This window comes from Palaemon carinicauda, chromosome 15 (genome assembly GCF_036898095.1).
Source record: "Palaemon carinicauda isolate YSFRI2023 chromosome 15, ASM3689809v2, whole genome shotgun sequence".
Taxonomy (NCBI): Eukaryota; Metazoa; Arthropoda; class Malacostraca; order Decapoda; family Palaemonidae; genus Palaemon; species Palaemon carinicauda.
The window spans coordinates 34317891-34336624 of NC_090739.1; the positions used below are offsets into that span (position 1 = coordinate 34317891).

Consider the following 18734-nt stretch of genomic DNA (forward strand, 5'->3'; position numbering starts at 1 on the left):
GCAGTTGAGGGTCGCGCGATGGCGATCAGCATCCGCAGTTGAGGGTCGCGCGATGGCGATCAGCATCTGCAGTTGAGGGTCGCGCGATGGCGATCAGCATCCGCAGTTGAGCTAGTAGCTGGCGAACCATGTTCCTTCAGAAGTGTTGGAGAACGTTGGCGTGCCAGCTGTAACACACGTGGGCGATCCGGAGATCGCTGGCGAGCTGATGATCGCTGACGAGCTGACGATCGCTGGCGAGCTGATGATCGCTGACGAGCTGATGATCGCTGACGAGCTGATGATCGCTGACGAGCAGAAGGCTACGCGTGGAAGCCTGCGCAAAGAAGAGTCCTTGACCCCGACCTGAACCGAAGTTCTAGATCGCGAGGGCGAACGTGGGCGCACAGGGCACGTAACAGGAACCGCAGGGAAGATCATCTTGAAAGCGCTGACGAACAGGAGAGCGCTGACGAACAGAAGGGCGCGCAGGGAAACCCTGACACGCAAGGGAAGAACCCCCGTGGGGGCAACCCTTTGCCCCGAAGGGATCGTTGTCCGCCGGGAGACTGATGTCCGTCGGAAGACCGCTGTCCGTCGGGAAGACCGTTGTCCGTCGGGAAGACCGTTGCCCGTCGGAAGACGAGATTAGACTGCTGTCCAACTGCACCAAGACGGAAGATCGAGAAAAAGAAGTTGTAGGCTGCAAACGGAGATTCAAAAAGGCGCCTCAAGCACCCTTATAGGGAGATGAGAGGCCCTTACGACGAGGCGGACGGAGGGCCTTACGGCGAGGGAGGCCAACAGCAACAGCAACAGAAGAAACCTCCGAAGAGGAGTCTCTATGAGTGTACTCTCTCGCGAACGAAAGAGAAACACTTCGTGGAAGAGACTGGTCAGCCAGTGACCTAAAAGGGGCAATCCTCCGAAGAGGAGCTCCTGCAGTTGCCCAGCCCCTTGAGCGAAACTGCAGGTGCGACCGCTCAGCACCAAGAGCATAGTCGCACGAAAAAAAGGCAAGAGAAGAACCCCCCAAAAGAGGAAAAGCTCAAGCCTGGACAGGAAAAAACTTCCCTCGGAAGGAAAGTTATCCGCCCAAGGAGGCAAGCCTCCTGACTGTTCTAAAATGAACTGGAGAGCTGTCCGTCGACACGGGAGTACTACCAGTAGAAGGAGACACGCCCCTGACGACAATACAAGGGGGGAGGCAGCAACAGCCGAATCCCCAGGACTCAACCAGACAGCTCACACCGTTGCTATATTACAGAAACGAACTAGATCGGTAACTGTAAAAAAATAAAACAAATAATATTAGTACACATTCATTCCCCCGGGAAGGCTCCGAAGAGGAATCCCGAGGAAAAGGAACAAGAATTACACAACAGGCACGTGCCCTCACAACCACTTACACTCGCGGAAGAAGAGCTGTAACCAAAACAGAATTATAACAATTATAATTATGTAACTATGTAATTATGTAATTTAAAAATGAATGAACACTAAAGAAAAAAACGAAAACCCCGAAAGGAATCGTTCTACAAGCTGAAAAATTAACAACTACAATTAGATTCATAAACTAATTGAGACAAAATGTACGGCGTAGCAACCCCACCCACACGGGAAGGAAGCTACAAGGGCGTAGTAAAACATAGTAAAAGGGTGAACGACCTCAAGAGAGAGAGAGAGAGAAAGACCGAAGTCAAACTCGATCGCAACCCATAAAATTAGGCCGTGGTGGCCTAACTGCCGAGGCCTCCACGTAGATATCGTACACTACACACACACATCTGAAAAGGAAACTTACTTATTTCTATACTCAAATATATATACAAACATGAAAACATGTTTACATATATATTGAGTAAAAGAAAAGTAAGCGATTAAGTAAAGACAAAACAGACAATGGCTGCCAAGCGAGGACCAAGACAGAGACGTCTGTCACAGTCCGAGCCAAAAGTGAAAGTGAGTATTTACCTGTGTGTGAGGGGAAGGAGGGGTAGCTAGCTACCACTCCCCTACCCCCCCGCTAACTAGCGCGGGGGTAATACACCCTCGTTAAATTCTAATGGCTCGCCATTTCAGCTACGCTAAAAGTAATAACCCTTTGTAAATAGCGTGGTTTGTATTTCGGTTACGGAACAAAGAAACTTTAGAAGAGACAGGGACCAAGGACTCCCCGATTCGATTCCCTTGTAGGATGGAATCTTCGGGATCTTGAATCCTCTGCGGAGCCTTATTCCTCTTTTCCCGGTGGCAATGTTTATGTCCTTGCGGGGAGGAATGGGGCAATGGTGACCTGTCCAAAAAGTTTTACAGTACTCCTTTTTACAGACAATTGCGCGAGTGTAGGTGAGTCTTGAGCGATGGCACACAGGATGGTGCTGGTGCTTAATATCTGCCTGGAGAGCAGGCAAGCGCTGGTTCTTAGACAAGAGCTGGTGCATTGGATCTGCAAGCCTTTACTCTTTGGCAAGAGCTGGCGTATGAATCCGGGGACCATAACTACGCAGGAGGGCATAGGAAAGTGAAGAAGATCGCTGGCGCACCGTAAGGCACTGTGTAGTTTATGCAGTCTCCCTAGAATGCACCGAAGCGTGTGACTGGTTGCGCAAGAGTGGGAGCATTGGCGCGTGCGTGAGAGTACTACGTGGAGATTGTTGGCGCGTGAGTGCGGAAGACCATCGGCACCCGCACCTTGAAGACCGTCGGAGCGGACGGAAGGCTGTGTGCTTGCACTCAAAATTATTGGAGCGCGCACACGCGAAGGCTGCCGTAGCGCGCCCGCGCATAAGGCCGTCGGTGCGGTTGCACGGTAGACTATGTGCGCACGTGCAGGATACCATCGGCGCCCACGCGCAGAAGAAAGTCGGCACGCACACGCGCAATACTGTTGGTGTGTGTGCGGGAGACCCCAGGTGCTCGCACTGGGGAGAAAGTTGGCCGTGCACGCGGAACTGTTGCCGCGCACGCGTGCCAGACTATGAAGCGAGCGCAAGAGCATTGGCGCTTTCGCGCTTGTTGGCGCTAGTTCGCGTGGAAAATCATCGACGCGTGCAGGAGACCATCAGCACCCGCCCGCGGAAGAACGTCGGCGCGTGCGCGCGTACAAGACTGTTGGCACACATGCGCGACTATTGGCGCGCGCGCAGGAGACCATCAGTACCTGCGCGGGGAAAAGATCGTCGGCGCTTGCACGTGAAGGTAGCGGTGCGCGTGCGGGAAACCATCGGTACCCGCGTTCGGAAGATCAGCGGCGCTTGCACGCGTAAGAAGATCGGCGAGTGCGCACGCGCGCGAAGGTAGCGCTAGTAGGTTGGAGGGTCAGCTGGCAGGACGAACGATCAGGAACTGGGATGTGCCCTTTAAAAAAGGGCGGGCATCCCCCGATGAGGACCGTAAGCAGGTCTGCTTTAGAGTCCAGGACCGAAGTCCTTCGTTGCAGCACAAGGTTGCGCTGGTAGATTGGTAGGTCAGCTGGCAAGACGATCAGGAACTGGGATGTGCCCTTTGGAAGAGCCAGCATCTACCGATGGGACCGTAAAAGGTCCGTGTTAGAGTCCAGGACCGAAGTCCAAAGGACTATGTTGCAGCACAAGGTTGCGCTGGTAGATTGGTAGGTCACTGGAAGGTCTGCTTGATCCTCCGAGGAGGTGTCTCTATGAGAGGCCTCTCCCGCGAACGAGAGAGGTGACTACTTCGTAGAAGAGACTCGAAGACACTCGTGATGATGCCCCTTCCCCGAAGAGGAGTCTTTATGAGTGGCCTCTCCCGCGAACGAGAGAGGTGACACTTCGTAGAAGAGACCTGAAGACACTCGTGATGATGCCCCTTAGGGCTGGTGGATCAGCAAGCTGACCTTAGCAGTAGCGATCCTCCGAAGAGAAGTCTCTATGAGTGGCCTCTCGCGAACGAGAGAGGTGAACACTTCGTAGAAGAGACTTGCCAAGACTGTGCTCCACCCCTGAAGGAAGAGAAACTCGGCAAGGGGGGAGAGAAGTCTGGCCGAAGGGCAGCAACAGGTGATGAATTTATTAAGGTATGGGAAGTTCTCCCTCTGAAGGGAGAAAACAACCTCACACCCTGGGGAGGAAACCTCCCTCGGAAGGGAAGTTGTCCAACCCCTGGAGGCGAACCTCCTTTACCGTTCTAAGATGATCTGAAGTGCTGGCATGTTGTCACGGGAGTACTTTTAAGAGAAGGGATGACGCCCATGACGACGTCCTCTGAGGGACGGCAGTGACAGCAGATTCCCCAGGCATGAACAGGACAGCTCTGCTTCGTTGGCACTCTTTATTCGAACGAAGAAAAACTGCGTAGTTAATTGGGAAAATAAAATTAAATAATTATTTAACAGAAATTCCCTAGGGAGGAACTCCGAAGAGGAACCCCGAGGGAATAACATAAAATAAGAATTAAGTATGCCCCCTTCCTTCCCCAGATGACATCCACGGGAGAAGGGGGGGGGGAGCGGAGTAACTGTAATAAAAGCAGAATTATATTCAAATCATCTAAGAATATTCACTAATAGTGAGAACCACTGACCCCCAGAAGGGAAGTGTTCCCCACGCAGATTCCCCAGGCATGAACAGGACAGCTCTGCTTCGTTGGCACTCTTTATTCGAACGAAGAAAAACTGCGTAGTTAATTGGGAAAATAAAATTAAATAATTATTTAACAGAAATTCCCTAGGGAGGAACTCCGAAGAGGAACCCCGAGGGAATAACATAAAATAAGAATTAAGTATGCCCCCTTCCTTCCCCAGATGACATCCACGGGAGAAGGGGGGGGAGCGGAGTAACTGTAATAAAAGCAGAATTATATTCAAATCATCTAAGAATATTCACCAATAGTGAGAACCACTGACCCCCAGAAGGGAAGTGTTCCCCACGGAGAAAGCTGAAAAGTTAACATACAATTAGATTTCACTAAAAATAATTGAGACAAACAAACGGAATAGCAACCTAACCCGCACACGGGAAAGGAGCTTCCGTAATAGTACGTTGTTGTAGTAAAGGTGAACGACCTCGAGAAGAGAGAGACCGTAGTCAATCTTTAAAAGGCCACATTCCCTTCAGTCAGAATCCAAGTTTCCCGTAGGAAAAGAGGAAAAGGCGAAGACAATAGTTGAATGAAGAGGGTCCAGGTGATGACGATTCCCCTGCTGCGACCGAGTTAACGGATATATGCCGATGGGAAGACTGATGGACCAGAGAGGGAGAGGCCGTTCCCCACGAAGTGGAACTGTGCTGGCCTTGCTACTATGCAAGTGTCGTTGTCGTATATCACACACACAGCACACACTGAAGAGAAAACTTACTACATTTCTATACACATATATATACATAAACATTAAGAATGTTTATATATATATTTACAAGTATAAGAAAAATTAAAAAAGACAAAATTTAATGGCAGTCCAAAATAGGCGAGGAGAGAGAGAGGAAACAACCGTTCTCGCTCCGAGCCAAAAGTAAAGTGAGCTCAAGCACAGGTGTGTGTGAGGGGGGTAGCAAGCTACCCTCCCCTACCCCTGCTAACTATCAGTGTGGGTAGTAAACCCTCGTTAAATTTTAATGGCTCGTCTTTTCAGCTGCGCCGAAAGTAATACCCCTATTAAATAGCGTGGTTTGTATTCCAGTTACGGAACAAATCAAGCTTTTATCCATAACTTGTGCATGTTTTTGCTATATGAAGGATCACATACCTCACAATAAATTCTCTTAGAAATAAGATCCTTACAATTTAAGATTACATTCATAGGTTTGATAATTCTAAAAGAAATAATACATGAATACAGTTAAAACTCACCTTAGTTGTAACACTTTTCGCATTTCAGAGGGTGTTAATCTCCATGTTGTGGTGCTGGAATACTCAGAAACCTAGGGGGAAAATACACAAAAAATGTGCAATATGGTTATACATGAAAAACAACTAAACACTACAAAAAGAAAAAAGTTAAAAATAATGGATTTTTAATAATAAAATTTATTATTTTTATACTCACATAATGTTCATATTGCTTCTCTCTTGAGTCTGGTTTTATATAAACATATCCTAAGACTAAGAATTTTGTATTTTCTTTCCTTTCAATAGGCTTGGGTCTCTAGTATAGTACACATAATTTGGCAGTTAATAGCAATAATCTTAGCTTTGGTACTCAACAGTCTTTTAGGCTATTAAGTCTCAAGTCAATACTAAATCCCTAAGCCCTTGACATCACAAGTCATATTGCCAATTCCCATGCTTGGATGGAGGTGGGTTAGTGAAGGAAAGATATATGAAATGTAAAATATCAAAATAATAAGCCAATCCAGCACCTGAACCTTGCCTCTTGGCATATTACTACAGTAACTAGAAAAGCACTTCTCAAAACCAGCTTGTCTTTCCCAGAATCAATTTAGACTAAGCGTATTTGAATTCTGTGTGACAATCATGTGCAAACTTGGGGTTAAGGTTAGGGTTAATTCAGTCAATCTTTTGACCTTTGACTACCTTTTCCTAGGCCTTTACCTTTGACAAAGGACTCAAAATTCCACGTCTCAACATAACAATTAATGCCTGAGAGTTCCAGCACTCTGAGTAAAATTGTGGATAGGAAATTGTTCACAGACAAACTTGGGCAAAAACATAGCCTCCCAACTTTGTTGGAGGAGGTAATTAAGTGTCACCAAATAGGGCGTGCATAACTTGAGCCTCCAGAGTTTGAACAAAAAAAAAAAAAAAACCTATCACTTTTATACATTACACAACACCTTGTATTCTCAAAAGAGCAAACTAATATTTCATTAAATTTAAACAACCATTAGAAAATTATCATTTAAAACTACATCCCTCGCTGCCAATACAACAACCAAAGCCAAGCGATCCTGATAAGAAAATAAAGTTTCTCTAGGATAATGCTTAGCAAAAAACAACTTGGTACATTATTGAGCTGCCTGTAAGACTTTTTTTCCAAATATAGATTCCTACAGAAATTAAGAGATATACAGTAATTGCAATTCTAATATCATGAACTCAACCTTCAAGAGTTTCATCTGAATTGGATCAAATTCTCTGTGAGCCCCTGGCACTAAACTTAAGAAATAACAGCATTTTTAGTAAAAGGAAAATTTGAAATCCTAACCAAACAAAACAAATTATAACCTTTTCCCCAATATGTTTAGTCTTGTCCAAATATAACTTATTAAAGGCGACTCACGACTTCTGGCTTGGAATTTTGGTAATTCAGATTATTTAATTATTTGTTCAGAAAAATGTCTATATTTCATGATTCAAATATTTTCTAATGAAAACAACTGGTTTCATTATTGCTAAAAGCTCATATTTTTTATATTCGCGCAAGCTGGCCTGGTCCCTTACGCAACCCTTTTATGACCTGGGTACTTACTTATTTTTCTTGAGAAACTCCAGGGAAAGCTATTCATTTTAGTATCCTCTATACAGTAATTCACCATTTTCTACGATTCTCTGAGGAATAGATTAATGACCCTCTCATATATCATATCGTATTCATAAATAAACGTTTAGTGTACATATGTTCCTCTTACTTCTTTGTCTGCTCGTTTACATAATTACAAGTTTTGTGCTTATGTATTATGCTGAAAGATACATCAAGTTTCAGAGACGATAACTAAATAGGCTAAAATGGTAAAATTTACCCCAGAAGAATACACTTACTAGAATATATTATTAGACAATCTTTCTCATGTATGCTCATTTTGTAAATGTTTATATTTGTGTTTATTCTGACAGATACAAACTTCTGAGTCGTTTATATGGTTTACTGCTAGTCCTATTTTCTACGACTAGGCAATCAAAGAAAATTGGTTTGATTACACAATGCTTCGTTGCTGGGCAACCATAGCGCATGATAAAATACGTATCTAGTATAAAAAGTAATGGGCCAAGAACACAACCAAGAGGAACACCAGATATCACATTCCTATACAGTAATCACTATGGTGCCCATCAACAACAACTCTTTGCGATCTATTACTTAAAAATTCAATAATGATGCTAAGAAACAACCTACCCACTCCCAACTGTCTGAGTTTGAAAACAAGTGCCTCATGATTAACACGGTCAAAGGTAGCACTAAAATCAAGGCCAATCATATGAACTTCCTGACCACAATCAAAGGATTTCTGTGCATTGTTGGAGATTGTAAGAAGGGCATCACATGCTCCAAGGCCTTTACGAAAACCAAATTGCAAACTAGGAAACAGATGATTACTTTCGGGAAACCTATTTAGACGTTTTGCCAAAGGATGATCTAGCACTTTAGATAATATGGGAGATATGGAAATTGGGCAATAATCAGTTGGACTTGAGAGCTACCACAAACACATACACCAAGAGGAGTAACATTACCAATTCTCCGACAAGCGCTAAAAGCTCCTCTTGCTAACTTGCACAAAATAACAGATAACTTTGGAGCTAAGAAATCTGCAGTATACATATAAAATAAAGGAAAATACCATTTGGGTCTACACCTCCATAAACAATTTCACAAGATCGAAAAGTTAAACTAGTTAGTTTAGCCTCAGGAAAACAGGAATGAGGAAGATCAAGTGTCTCATTACTCACTGTCAAACACATCAGCCAAAAGGATTGCCTTTTTCTTTGGACAGTGAGTGGCAGAACCATCTGCTTTAAATAAAGAAGGAACTTGCATCTACAACAAAGAGTGCAGATTTAAGGGTAGCTCACCACTCATGTTCCTGAGTTGTACCAGAAAGGGATTCTTTTTTGGTTAAATTGTATTAATTTTCTGTTGAAGCATAAACTCCCTGAGCAAAAGCTCTAAGCTGAGTATAGTTATTGCAAGTCAAATCTGATCTGTTACCCTTCAAAAGATGATAGGCCGCCTGCTTCTCAAAATAAGCACATTTACAGTCTTCATTGACCTATGGTTTGTCTTTCACTCGGTACCTTAACACATGAGAAGGGATACGCCTATCAATTATGTTGACTAAATTCTTATTCAAAGGAACAACATGATCAACACTACTATACAATTGTGACCAGTTCAAGCTCAAAAGATCACTCAAAATGCCAATCCAGTCTGCTGTAATAGAAGTCTGAGGCAGTAATATGGATCATTTTATCTCTCCTCTCTCTAAAGTAAGCACCCTTAAGCAACATTGCTTTTATTTTGGGATACCTTCACTTTAAAATCCTTTTCACTAAGAATGTAGATAAAAAGAGATAGCATAATCTTATTTTCTCCAAAACCTGCAGTAAACTGCATATAAGAGCTTTTGTAGTTCACTGTGTTTAGGCGACGTTAAAGCTAACAGAAATAGAACTAACTGAGATCTTTTAACATAAAAGATTTTTATGAGGTTCAAAATGAGAACCCTTTATATATTGTAATACTACAACTACATTCCAATAAATTGTTCTGCCAACCATCGGTTTCTCAAAATTAAAAGATCCAATACGTCTGCAGTAGCACCTGAAGCAGATAACTCCAAGTCTACTAAGTACAGAAGTCAGCATGGATCTATAGCCCTAAATACCTGAATTGAAGTTTCCAATCATACAAAAAGAAAATTAAATTCTTCCATCACTGAAACAGTGCGTGATTTGCACCAATCAAAATGAACATATCATTACCTTTGATACAAATTATTAGAGGACAGTCTCTTTGAACCTAAAATAAACCATCTAGGGAAATCCAAAAACCCTTTGCCAGGAAAATGTGGTGAACAGTTTACCTGCGGTTAGGTTTGGGTTGGGAGTACTAATTTCTAACCAGTTTTCTAAGAAGGCTGACTTTGTCCTGCAACATCATTGAACATTAAAACAAAATAAGCCACTGAGCTGTAAACCACTCTTTTTGCAGGTAAATGAGAGCCACTAGAGTCATTCTGCTGTTAGCAGACACTCTGAACTTGTTTATTATAGCTTGGATCATCTAGAAAGGAAGAAATGTGTTCAGTACCAGATCCGACCAGTCCTGTAACAGGAAATGCATCTTTCATGCTAAAGGATTTGGAACAGGTGAGGGAAACAATTCTATCTCTTACTGAGCAATATCTCAAACATGTCCACATTTGGTCTTCCCCCCAATGCAAACATTTTAGACATACAGTATAACAGATTATTATTATTACTTGCTAAGCTACAACCCTAGTTGGAAAAGCAGGATGCTATAAGCCCAGGGGCTCCAACATGGAAAATAGCCCGGTGAGGAAAGGAAAAAATATTTTAAGAAGAGTAACAACGTAAAAAGTAAATATCAAGAAAGGTTGAAAATGGCATATAAGAGAAACATGTAATTTAGAGGAGGAGTGGAAGTTAGTAAAAGAAAATTTTGTTGGGATTGCAAGTGATGTGTGTGGCAAGAAGTTTGTTTGAGGCAGCATGAGGAAGGGCAGTGAATGGTGGAATGAAGAAGTGAAGGTAAAAGTGGATATGAATGTGTTGAGGTGGTTTGGCCATGTTGAGAGAATGGAAAATGGTTGTATGCTAAAGGTGATAAATGCTAGAGTTGATGGGAGAAGTACAAGAGGATGGATGGATTGAAGAAAGCTCTGGGTGATAGGAGGGTAGCTGTGAGAGAGGCAAGAGAGCTTGCTAGAAATAGGAATGAATGGCGAGCTATTGTGATGCAGTTCAGGTAGGCCATGCTGCTTCCTCCGGTGCCTTGGATGACCTCGGAGGTAGCAGCAGTAGGGGATTCAGCGTTAAGAAGCTTCATCTGTGGGAATGTTATTCAGACACTTTAAAACAAGAAAAGCTGAACACATGATTATGCTTTACAAAACTTATGTGCGTAGTACACTCGAGTACTGCAATGTGATATGGTACCCACACTACCAAAAGGATATTGCGCAAATATAGAGTGTACAAAGGTCCTATACTGCTAGAATAGAAGAAGTTAAGGACCTTGACTACTGGGAAAGACTGCAATCTTTAAAACTATACAGTCTAGAAAGGAGAAGAGAACGCTACATGATAATACAAGCATGGAAGCAAATACAGTGATACCTCGGTACTCGACCATAATCCGTTCGAGATCCGTGTTCGACCTCCGATTTGTTCGAGTACCGAATTTTTTTTCCCCATAAGAAATAATGGTATATATTCTATTCCGTTCCCAAGCACTCGAACAGGCCCAAAATATTAATAAAACGTGTACCTAAACAACAATAATTATCTAAATGTGTATGAAATTGGTCAGAAAATCCTATAAAACAATTTTAAACCATTTACTGTACTAAAATAAAACAATTTTAAACCATTTTCTGTACTGTAGTGAACATACCTTTGAGCAGCGGTTCGATGGCATACAGGGATGGATGTGGAGAGGATGGAAGGGGGAGGTTACTGCTTGGAAGGAGAGTCCCCTTCCATGATGTGGCGGGGTAGTTCTCCTTCAGGAGTTGTTTCTCTCTCCAATGAAAGGGTGGGCAGATCTATTTCAGGGGTTTCTTCTCTTCTTTGTCTCTTCTTTGGAGGAGAAACAGGCTTTGATGTAGCAGCTTTCTTTTCTTTTGTGAAAAACTGGTCTATTGTTAATTGTTTCTTCCTCCTCTGCAGTATTCTTCGAAAATGATACATGACACTATCATTAAACATATGCACTGCCCGGTTTGCTACTGCAATTTCTGGGTGGTATTTTTCAGCAAAAGCCTGCACATCTGCCCACTTGGAACAAATTTCATTGATGAGAGAACTTGGAACATCCTCCCTTACCTCATCCTCTTCTGAAGATTCCTGCTCCACAATCAGATCCTGCTGCTGTTGTTGTTGCAGGTGCAACAATTCCTCCACAGTCAACTCGGTAGAATGGCTTTCTACAAGCTCATCAATATCATCCTTGTCGACCTCAAGCCCCAAACTCCTGCCCATGACAACAATTTCCTCAACGACATCAGTGTCATCAGAAATTACAGGGGTAGCAGTGCTTGGACCCGCCTCTGGTTGGAAACCTTCAAACTCCCTCTCTGTGACACATGATGGCCACAGCTTACGCCAGGCAGAGTTCAATGTCCTATAGGTCACACCTCGCCAAGCTTGGTCAATCATGTTAACAGAGTTGAGGATGCTGAAGTGTTCCTTCCAGAATTCCTTTAGGGTCAACTTCGTGTCACTGGTCACTTCAAAACACTTTCTGAAAAGGGCCTTGGTATAGAGTTTTTTGAAGTTTGAAATGACCTGTTGGTCCATGGGCTGGAGTATGGGAGTAGTATTGGGGGGCAAGAATTTGATTTTGATAAAGCTGTATTCTTCTTTCAAGTCATCCTCGAGACCTGGAGGATGTGCAGGAGCATTGTCCATAACCAGAAGACATTTCATTGGCAAGCTCTTTTCAATGAGGTAAGCCTTAACCTGGGGGGCAAACACTTCGTTTATCCACTCAGTAAAGAATTGTCTTGTGACCCAAGATTTAGTGTTCGAGCGCCACATAACTGGTAGTGCACTTTTACAAATATTATTTCGTTTGAACACCCGGGGGTTGTCCGAGTGGTACACTAACAAGGGTTTGATCTTGCAATCGCCACTTGCATTTGCACACAGCAACAATGTTAGCCTATCTTTCATTGGCTTGTGACCTGGCATCTTCGTCTCGTCCTTGGTAATGTACGTATTGGCTGGCATTTTCTTCCAAAATAACCCAGTCTCATCACAATTAAAGACTTGTTGTGCGATCAAATTTTGTTCATTTATGTACCGATCGAATTCCCCCACGTATTTATCGGCTGCAATTTGATCCGAACTAGCTGCCTCCCCATGCCTAGTAACACGATGAATACCTGTTCTATTACGAAACTTTTCAAACCAACCCCTGCTCGCTTTAAATGTAAATGAATCACTTTCACTGGTACTCGGACTTTTCTTCACTAATTCTTCATAGATATGCAACGCTTTTTCACAAATGAACGCTTCACTAACACTTTCCCCGGCCAACTGTTTTTCTTTAATAAATATTAAAAGCAACTTTTCCATCTCCTCAATCACTTGTGGCCTTTGCTTAGTTACCGCCGTAACTCCCGTTGCAACATTCGCCTTCTTAATCATTTCTTTATGCTTTAAAAACGTAGAAATGGTCGACTTCGCCATTCCGTATTCTACCGCTAAATCGGACACTCGTACACCATTCTCATATTTCGCTATAATTTCCTTCTTCAACTCGATCGTTGTTCGCACTGTTTTCCTCTTCTCCTTCCCCTTAACACTCATTACTTTCTTGGGACTCATTATGAAAGCTAAAAAAGCAATTAAAAGCACTGAAAATCACTAAATCACAACGAATGCTGATCGCGCGTTGTCTGAGTGACGCTCTCGAGAGAACTGATGCTTCCCGAACAAGCGAGAGTGGCCGAGATGGCGCGATCATCACAAAGCCCATGCGGTCGTCACGTGTTCGGCTGGTCGAGTACCGAATTTTTGGTCGAGCACCGCAGCAAAAATTTCTCGAAAATTTTGGTCGAACTCCGAATTGTTCGAGTATAGAGTCGTTCGACTACCGAGGTATCACTGTAGAAGGAATTGCTGAAAACATCATGGAGCTTAAAATATCAGAAAGAGCAAGCCGAGGTAGATTAATAGTGCCAAAAACCATTCCAGGTAAACTGAGAAAGGCGCACAGGACATTAATCCACTACGCACCAGCATCGATAATGCAGCGACTATTTAATGTGCTGCCAGCTCATCTAAGAAACATATCAGGAGTGAGCGTAGATGTGTTTAAGAATAAGCTCGATAAATACCTAAGATGCATCCCAGACCATCCAAGACTGGAAGATGCAAAATACACCGGAAGATGCATTAGCAACTCTCTGGTGGATATACGAGGTGCCTCACACTGAGGGACCTGGGGGAACCCAAACAAAAAATAAGGAATAAGGAAATAAGGAAGGATAATGGGGGAGGGTGGGCTGTGTCACCCTAGCAGTACCAGCCGAACTCGATTGAGTTCCTTGTCAGGCTGGGAGGAACGTAGAGAGGAGAGGTCCCCTTTTTTGTTTCATTTGTTTGTTGTTGGCTACCCCCCAAAATTGGGGGAAGTGCCTTGGTATATGTCTGTAACAACATTAAAATAAATATCTCCTATATAAACTTTAAAAATTTCAACAAAAGAAGAGGTAGAGAAATAAGATAGAAGAGTGTGCTCAAGTGTACCCTCAAGCAAGAGAACTCTAACCCAAGACAGTGGAAGTCCATGGTACAGAGGGTATGGCACTACCCAAGACTAGAGAACAATGGTTTGATTTTGTAGTGTCCTTCTCCTAGAAGAACTGCTTACCATAGCTAAAGAGTCTCTTCTAACCTTACCAAGAGGAAAGTGACCACTAAACAATTAGTCCAGTAACCCCTTGAATGAAGAATTGTTAGGCAATCTGTGTTGTTAGGTGTATGAGGACAGATGAGAATATGTAAAGAATAGGCCAGACTATTCAATGTGTGTAGGCAAAGGGAAAATTAACCGTAACCAGAGAGTAGTATTGTCTGGCCAGTCAAAAGACCCCATAACTCTTTAGCAGTAGTATCTCAAAACGGGTGGCTGGTGCCCTGGGCAACCTACTACCTACAATGCATAGACTTTGTTCAAAAGAATCTTTTTCTCAACCCAACTTCTAAGATGTTCAAACTCCTTGAAATAAGCTAATATCTCCTACCCATTCCAAACTTGTTACCCAGTTCCGAATATACTGCAAGCCAATTCTGTCATGTTTGAAAACTCAGCCCCGTACTTTCCCATTACCAGAAACTCCTGTGCCTGACTTTAAACACTGCTAAAAGTTCTGGACAATTGATATAAAGTTAACTGTCGTCAAACACTTCTCTGGTAGATGGAGATAATCTAGAGTTGTGCCACATCCTCCATGTGAAGCATTCGTGAAAAGAGATGTCTGAAACCCTCACTTCTAAGGACAATCCTTGGGATAACCTATTTAGTAGTCAAAGTTGGTTCCCTGTGGTTATCATCCTTCCTAAATATAAAATTCTCAGAGTTGGCATCAAAAGATCCCTTTCCAAATTGACAAGGACAAATGACCTTTCCAAATTGACAAGGACGAATGACCTTTCCAGTAACCTGAGAACCCACACTTATTCAGCTTGAGTACAATTACAAAAGAACCCCAGTTCCTCTTGTTCATTTCAAGATGAGAGCAATCATCCAAGAGAATTTTATAAGTAAGAAGAATGAAAATAATAATCTGTCAACCCTATCAACAATTTTTAATTTCTTTTCCTTACTACCCTTGGACTGCTTCCTTAAAAAAATCTTGGTGAAAACTGTAAATATGTTTAGAAATGAAAAATCTACAGCCAGTCTCAAACCTCCCTCCAAAGACCCTGGAGATGTATGCAAGACCTTTTCTATCCTATTCTTCCCTAGGAATCTTGCAATCCCTATTTTCAAAATATGGAACTTTGTAGAATTGTCAAGATAACTTGATAAAGGTATCTGTTTTTTAAACAAACAGGATTGGAGTATAGGAATTCAATAGCCCTCTTTAACCAAGAACAGCATCCATGGCTCGAGAGCAGGATTTCCCATACATGAGAAAATTGAGAAAGCTTTCTTCATTCATTCATAACTGCTCTGGCTAAACAACTTTCACTTTAAGCTTTGATTTATGCTATGCCCTTTTAGCAGAGTGTTTCAATTGCTAATACCTGCAGCCTTTCACCAAGAGCAAATGAATTTAAGTAGTAAAAATTTCATAAGAAGGATATTTGGTAGTTCTGATTGAACATGCATAAGATAAAAACTTTTAATGTTTTAATTTGCACAAGTCAGTAAAAATATTAAATTACCTATGAAAATTTATATGAACTTTGACTTTGCAGTACTGAATTAGATGTACCAAACACCTGCAGTGTTAATCTAAAAGGTATTTCATACCAACAAGAAATTTCTTTTCAAATTCTTCATTTTATTGAAAGGGGATAATTGAAGTATTAATTATTTGGTTCTAATTTCTTCTAATTAAAAGGCAATCATGAATGAAAAAGAGAAATTAGATTACATTATTTCAATTGCAAAATGCCTTGAATCTAATCTATTAAATAACCTAAAACTCACAATGCTTTTGGATATCAATTTAAGAAAAGCAAATTCTATATTTGCATACATACTAAGTTACAGATTTTCAGGCAAATAATACATCTTTTCATACTTGATATATTGAATTTTTTTTAAAGATAGTTCATTGTGGTATGCTAGTGATGCAATTTTTTTATTCATCAGAATAAAAAAAATTGAATGTGTTTGAGATGAAGTGTCTAAGGAGTATGGCTGGTGTATCTCGAGTAGATAGGGTTAGGAACGAAGTGGTGAGGGTGAGAACGGGTGTAAGAAATGAGTTAGCGGCTAGAGTGGATATGAATGTGTTGAGGTGGTTTGGCCATGTTGAGAGAATGGAAAATGGCTGTCTGCTAAAGAAGGTGATGAATGCAAGAGTTGATGGGAGAAGTACAAGAGGAAGGCCAAGGTTTGGGTGAAGAAAGCTCTGGGTGATAGGAGGATAGATGTGAGAGAGGCAAGAGAGCGTGCTAGAAATAGGAATGAATGGCGAGCGATTGTGACGCAGTTCCGGTAGGCCCTGCTGCTTCCTACGGTGCCTTAGATGACCGCGGAGGTAGCAGCAGTAGGGGATTCAGCATTATGAAGCTTCATCTGTGGTGGATAATGTGGGAGGTTGGGCTGTGGCACCCTAGCAGTACCAGCTGAACTCGGCTGAGTCCCTGGTTAGGCTGGAGGAACGTAGAGAGTAGAGGTCCCCTTTTTTGTTTTGTTTCATTGTTGATGTCGGCTACCCCCCAAAATTGGGGGAAGTGCCTTTGGTATATGTATGTATGTAGAATAATTCATAATTACTTTGTTGATTTATTAATTCATATTCAAACGAGTTAAATATATATAAAAAAAATCAAGATCCTGATGATTTATAAACTTTTCTTTTATAGAAGCCATAACAAAGAAGAGAATTTTTACTACATCACCCATTCTATTATAAACAAATTGTATCAAATCCTGCAAATAAACATAATTTTATACTTAATATATTGAAATAACTTAAGAATATATTGAAATAACTTAAGAGAGTTCATTGTTGTATGCTAGTGATGCAATTTTATCACAAAAAAAAAAAAAAAAAAAAAAAAAAAAAAAAAAAAAAAAACAGATCCTGATGACCTATGAATTTTTCTCCTATAGGAGCCACTAAAGAGATGAGCATTTATACTATATTCCCCATTTCATTATCAACTTGATAAATTAGACAACTGATTGTTTTATAGATCCTTGTTGAGAGAGAAAAGATTTTAACACTAAATGAGAGCTGAATGAAAACTTTTCTTTGCACTCAAATTAATAATTTTATCCACTTTGTTTCTAAGAATTTGGGAAACTGTGAGGTATAAAGTTGTCTTAGAGGACCATCAAGATACGACATAGAATAATAATCATTAACAGAACTTGCCTCAAGTCACTTATTTGTATACCGTCCAGAAAAGTTTTTTAACAATTAGATGCCTCACCAGAGTAGAGCTCCTCCTCTGTATTATCCATATTTTCATCTTCCCAGTCTGGCATATCTTCTACAAAAGATAACAACAGGCTTTCCCTTTCGTTTACTTATAAGAGTAGCCTTTGCGCCTGCGCTAGGCAAAGAACCTGTTTCAAAAGTAGAGGTACAGTACTAGCACCTATGTTAACACCACTAGAGGAAAATCGAAATGTGATAGTGGCCGAGCCTAGGTTACATCAGGCTCGCTGCCATCTAAAGCATATTCAACTAATCAGCTTTTTCTGAAGCTTTAATAATTTATCTAAAAAGTTATCTGTTCAACAGGAACCATACAATATATTAATATAGGAATAAATGGGTTGATTATGAGTGCCTACTTCTGCTAGCAGGGATGTTAAGTTCCAGTCTACCTGCTTGGTCTTTTATCTCGGAACCTAGAGGTCATAAAGAGCAGAATGAATCCTGGAAAAGCGAAGGATTCGTCATAAAAGGGCCTGAAGTAACTAAATATTGCGAGTTTCACACAAAGATGATCGACTCCATCAACCATGTGCACCATCAGAACCCTTCCCAAAGGGTGCACCAGAACTGCTTCGCTAAACTTAAACTAGGGTTCAAAGCAGGACAGGTTAGGCTAGTGCCATGCCTTTGCTCAAAGACTTGTTGCTCTTAGAATTGACAAATAATGCAAAAGCACTATAATCATGGATTTTCCCTAAACTAAACATTAATTTCCTTTTAATGAGACACAAAGAGAATGAGGATCATGATCTCCCAGCAAACACATAATAACTACTAACAAATTCAGAAGAAGATATCTCATCACTAATAACTTAAATCCCCAAAATTGCCCAACATAGTGGGTACACATTGATATATTCAACACAAGGTTGATAAAAAGACAAAAAGATTGTGGCATATCCAGAACAAGGTTATTGCCATTAAATGCCAGATTACCTCAATACTGTAATAGATGCCTAAGGAAATGAAAAAAAAGTTTTTGGTATGTCTATACTGTATAAAACACGGCTTTGAAAAAGAAGCAGCAAGACCATCAGGGCAGTTTCATAAAAATACTTCATGAACTTCAGAATCATCAGCATTCATATGTATTTAATTAAAGACTAATTCCCACTTACTAACAAATCAATCACTAAACTATCACTCATAATTAAAATATGAATTCTTGCTTACAAGAATAAAATTCTTTGAGTAAGCATAGAAGAAATACAAAACGTGTAGTACATTTTACAAAAAAATTAT

General features: G+C 41.4%; 1 protein-coding gene across 1 annotated transcript in view; it reads right to left on the reverse strand.

The window, feature by feature from the left end:
* Positions 1-18734, reverse strand: part of Cog4 (conserved oligomeric Golgi complex subunit 4) — a 204862-nt gene that overhangs the window by 17537 nt on the left and 168591 nt on the right. The window contains exon 16 of the mRNA XM_068388278.1: positions 5788-5858. Within this exon, the coding sequence (XP_068244379.1) occupies positions 5788-5858 (71 nt within the window). The remainder of the gene's footprint in view (positions 1-5787; positions 5859-18734) is intronic.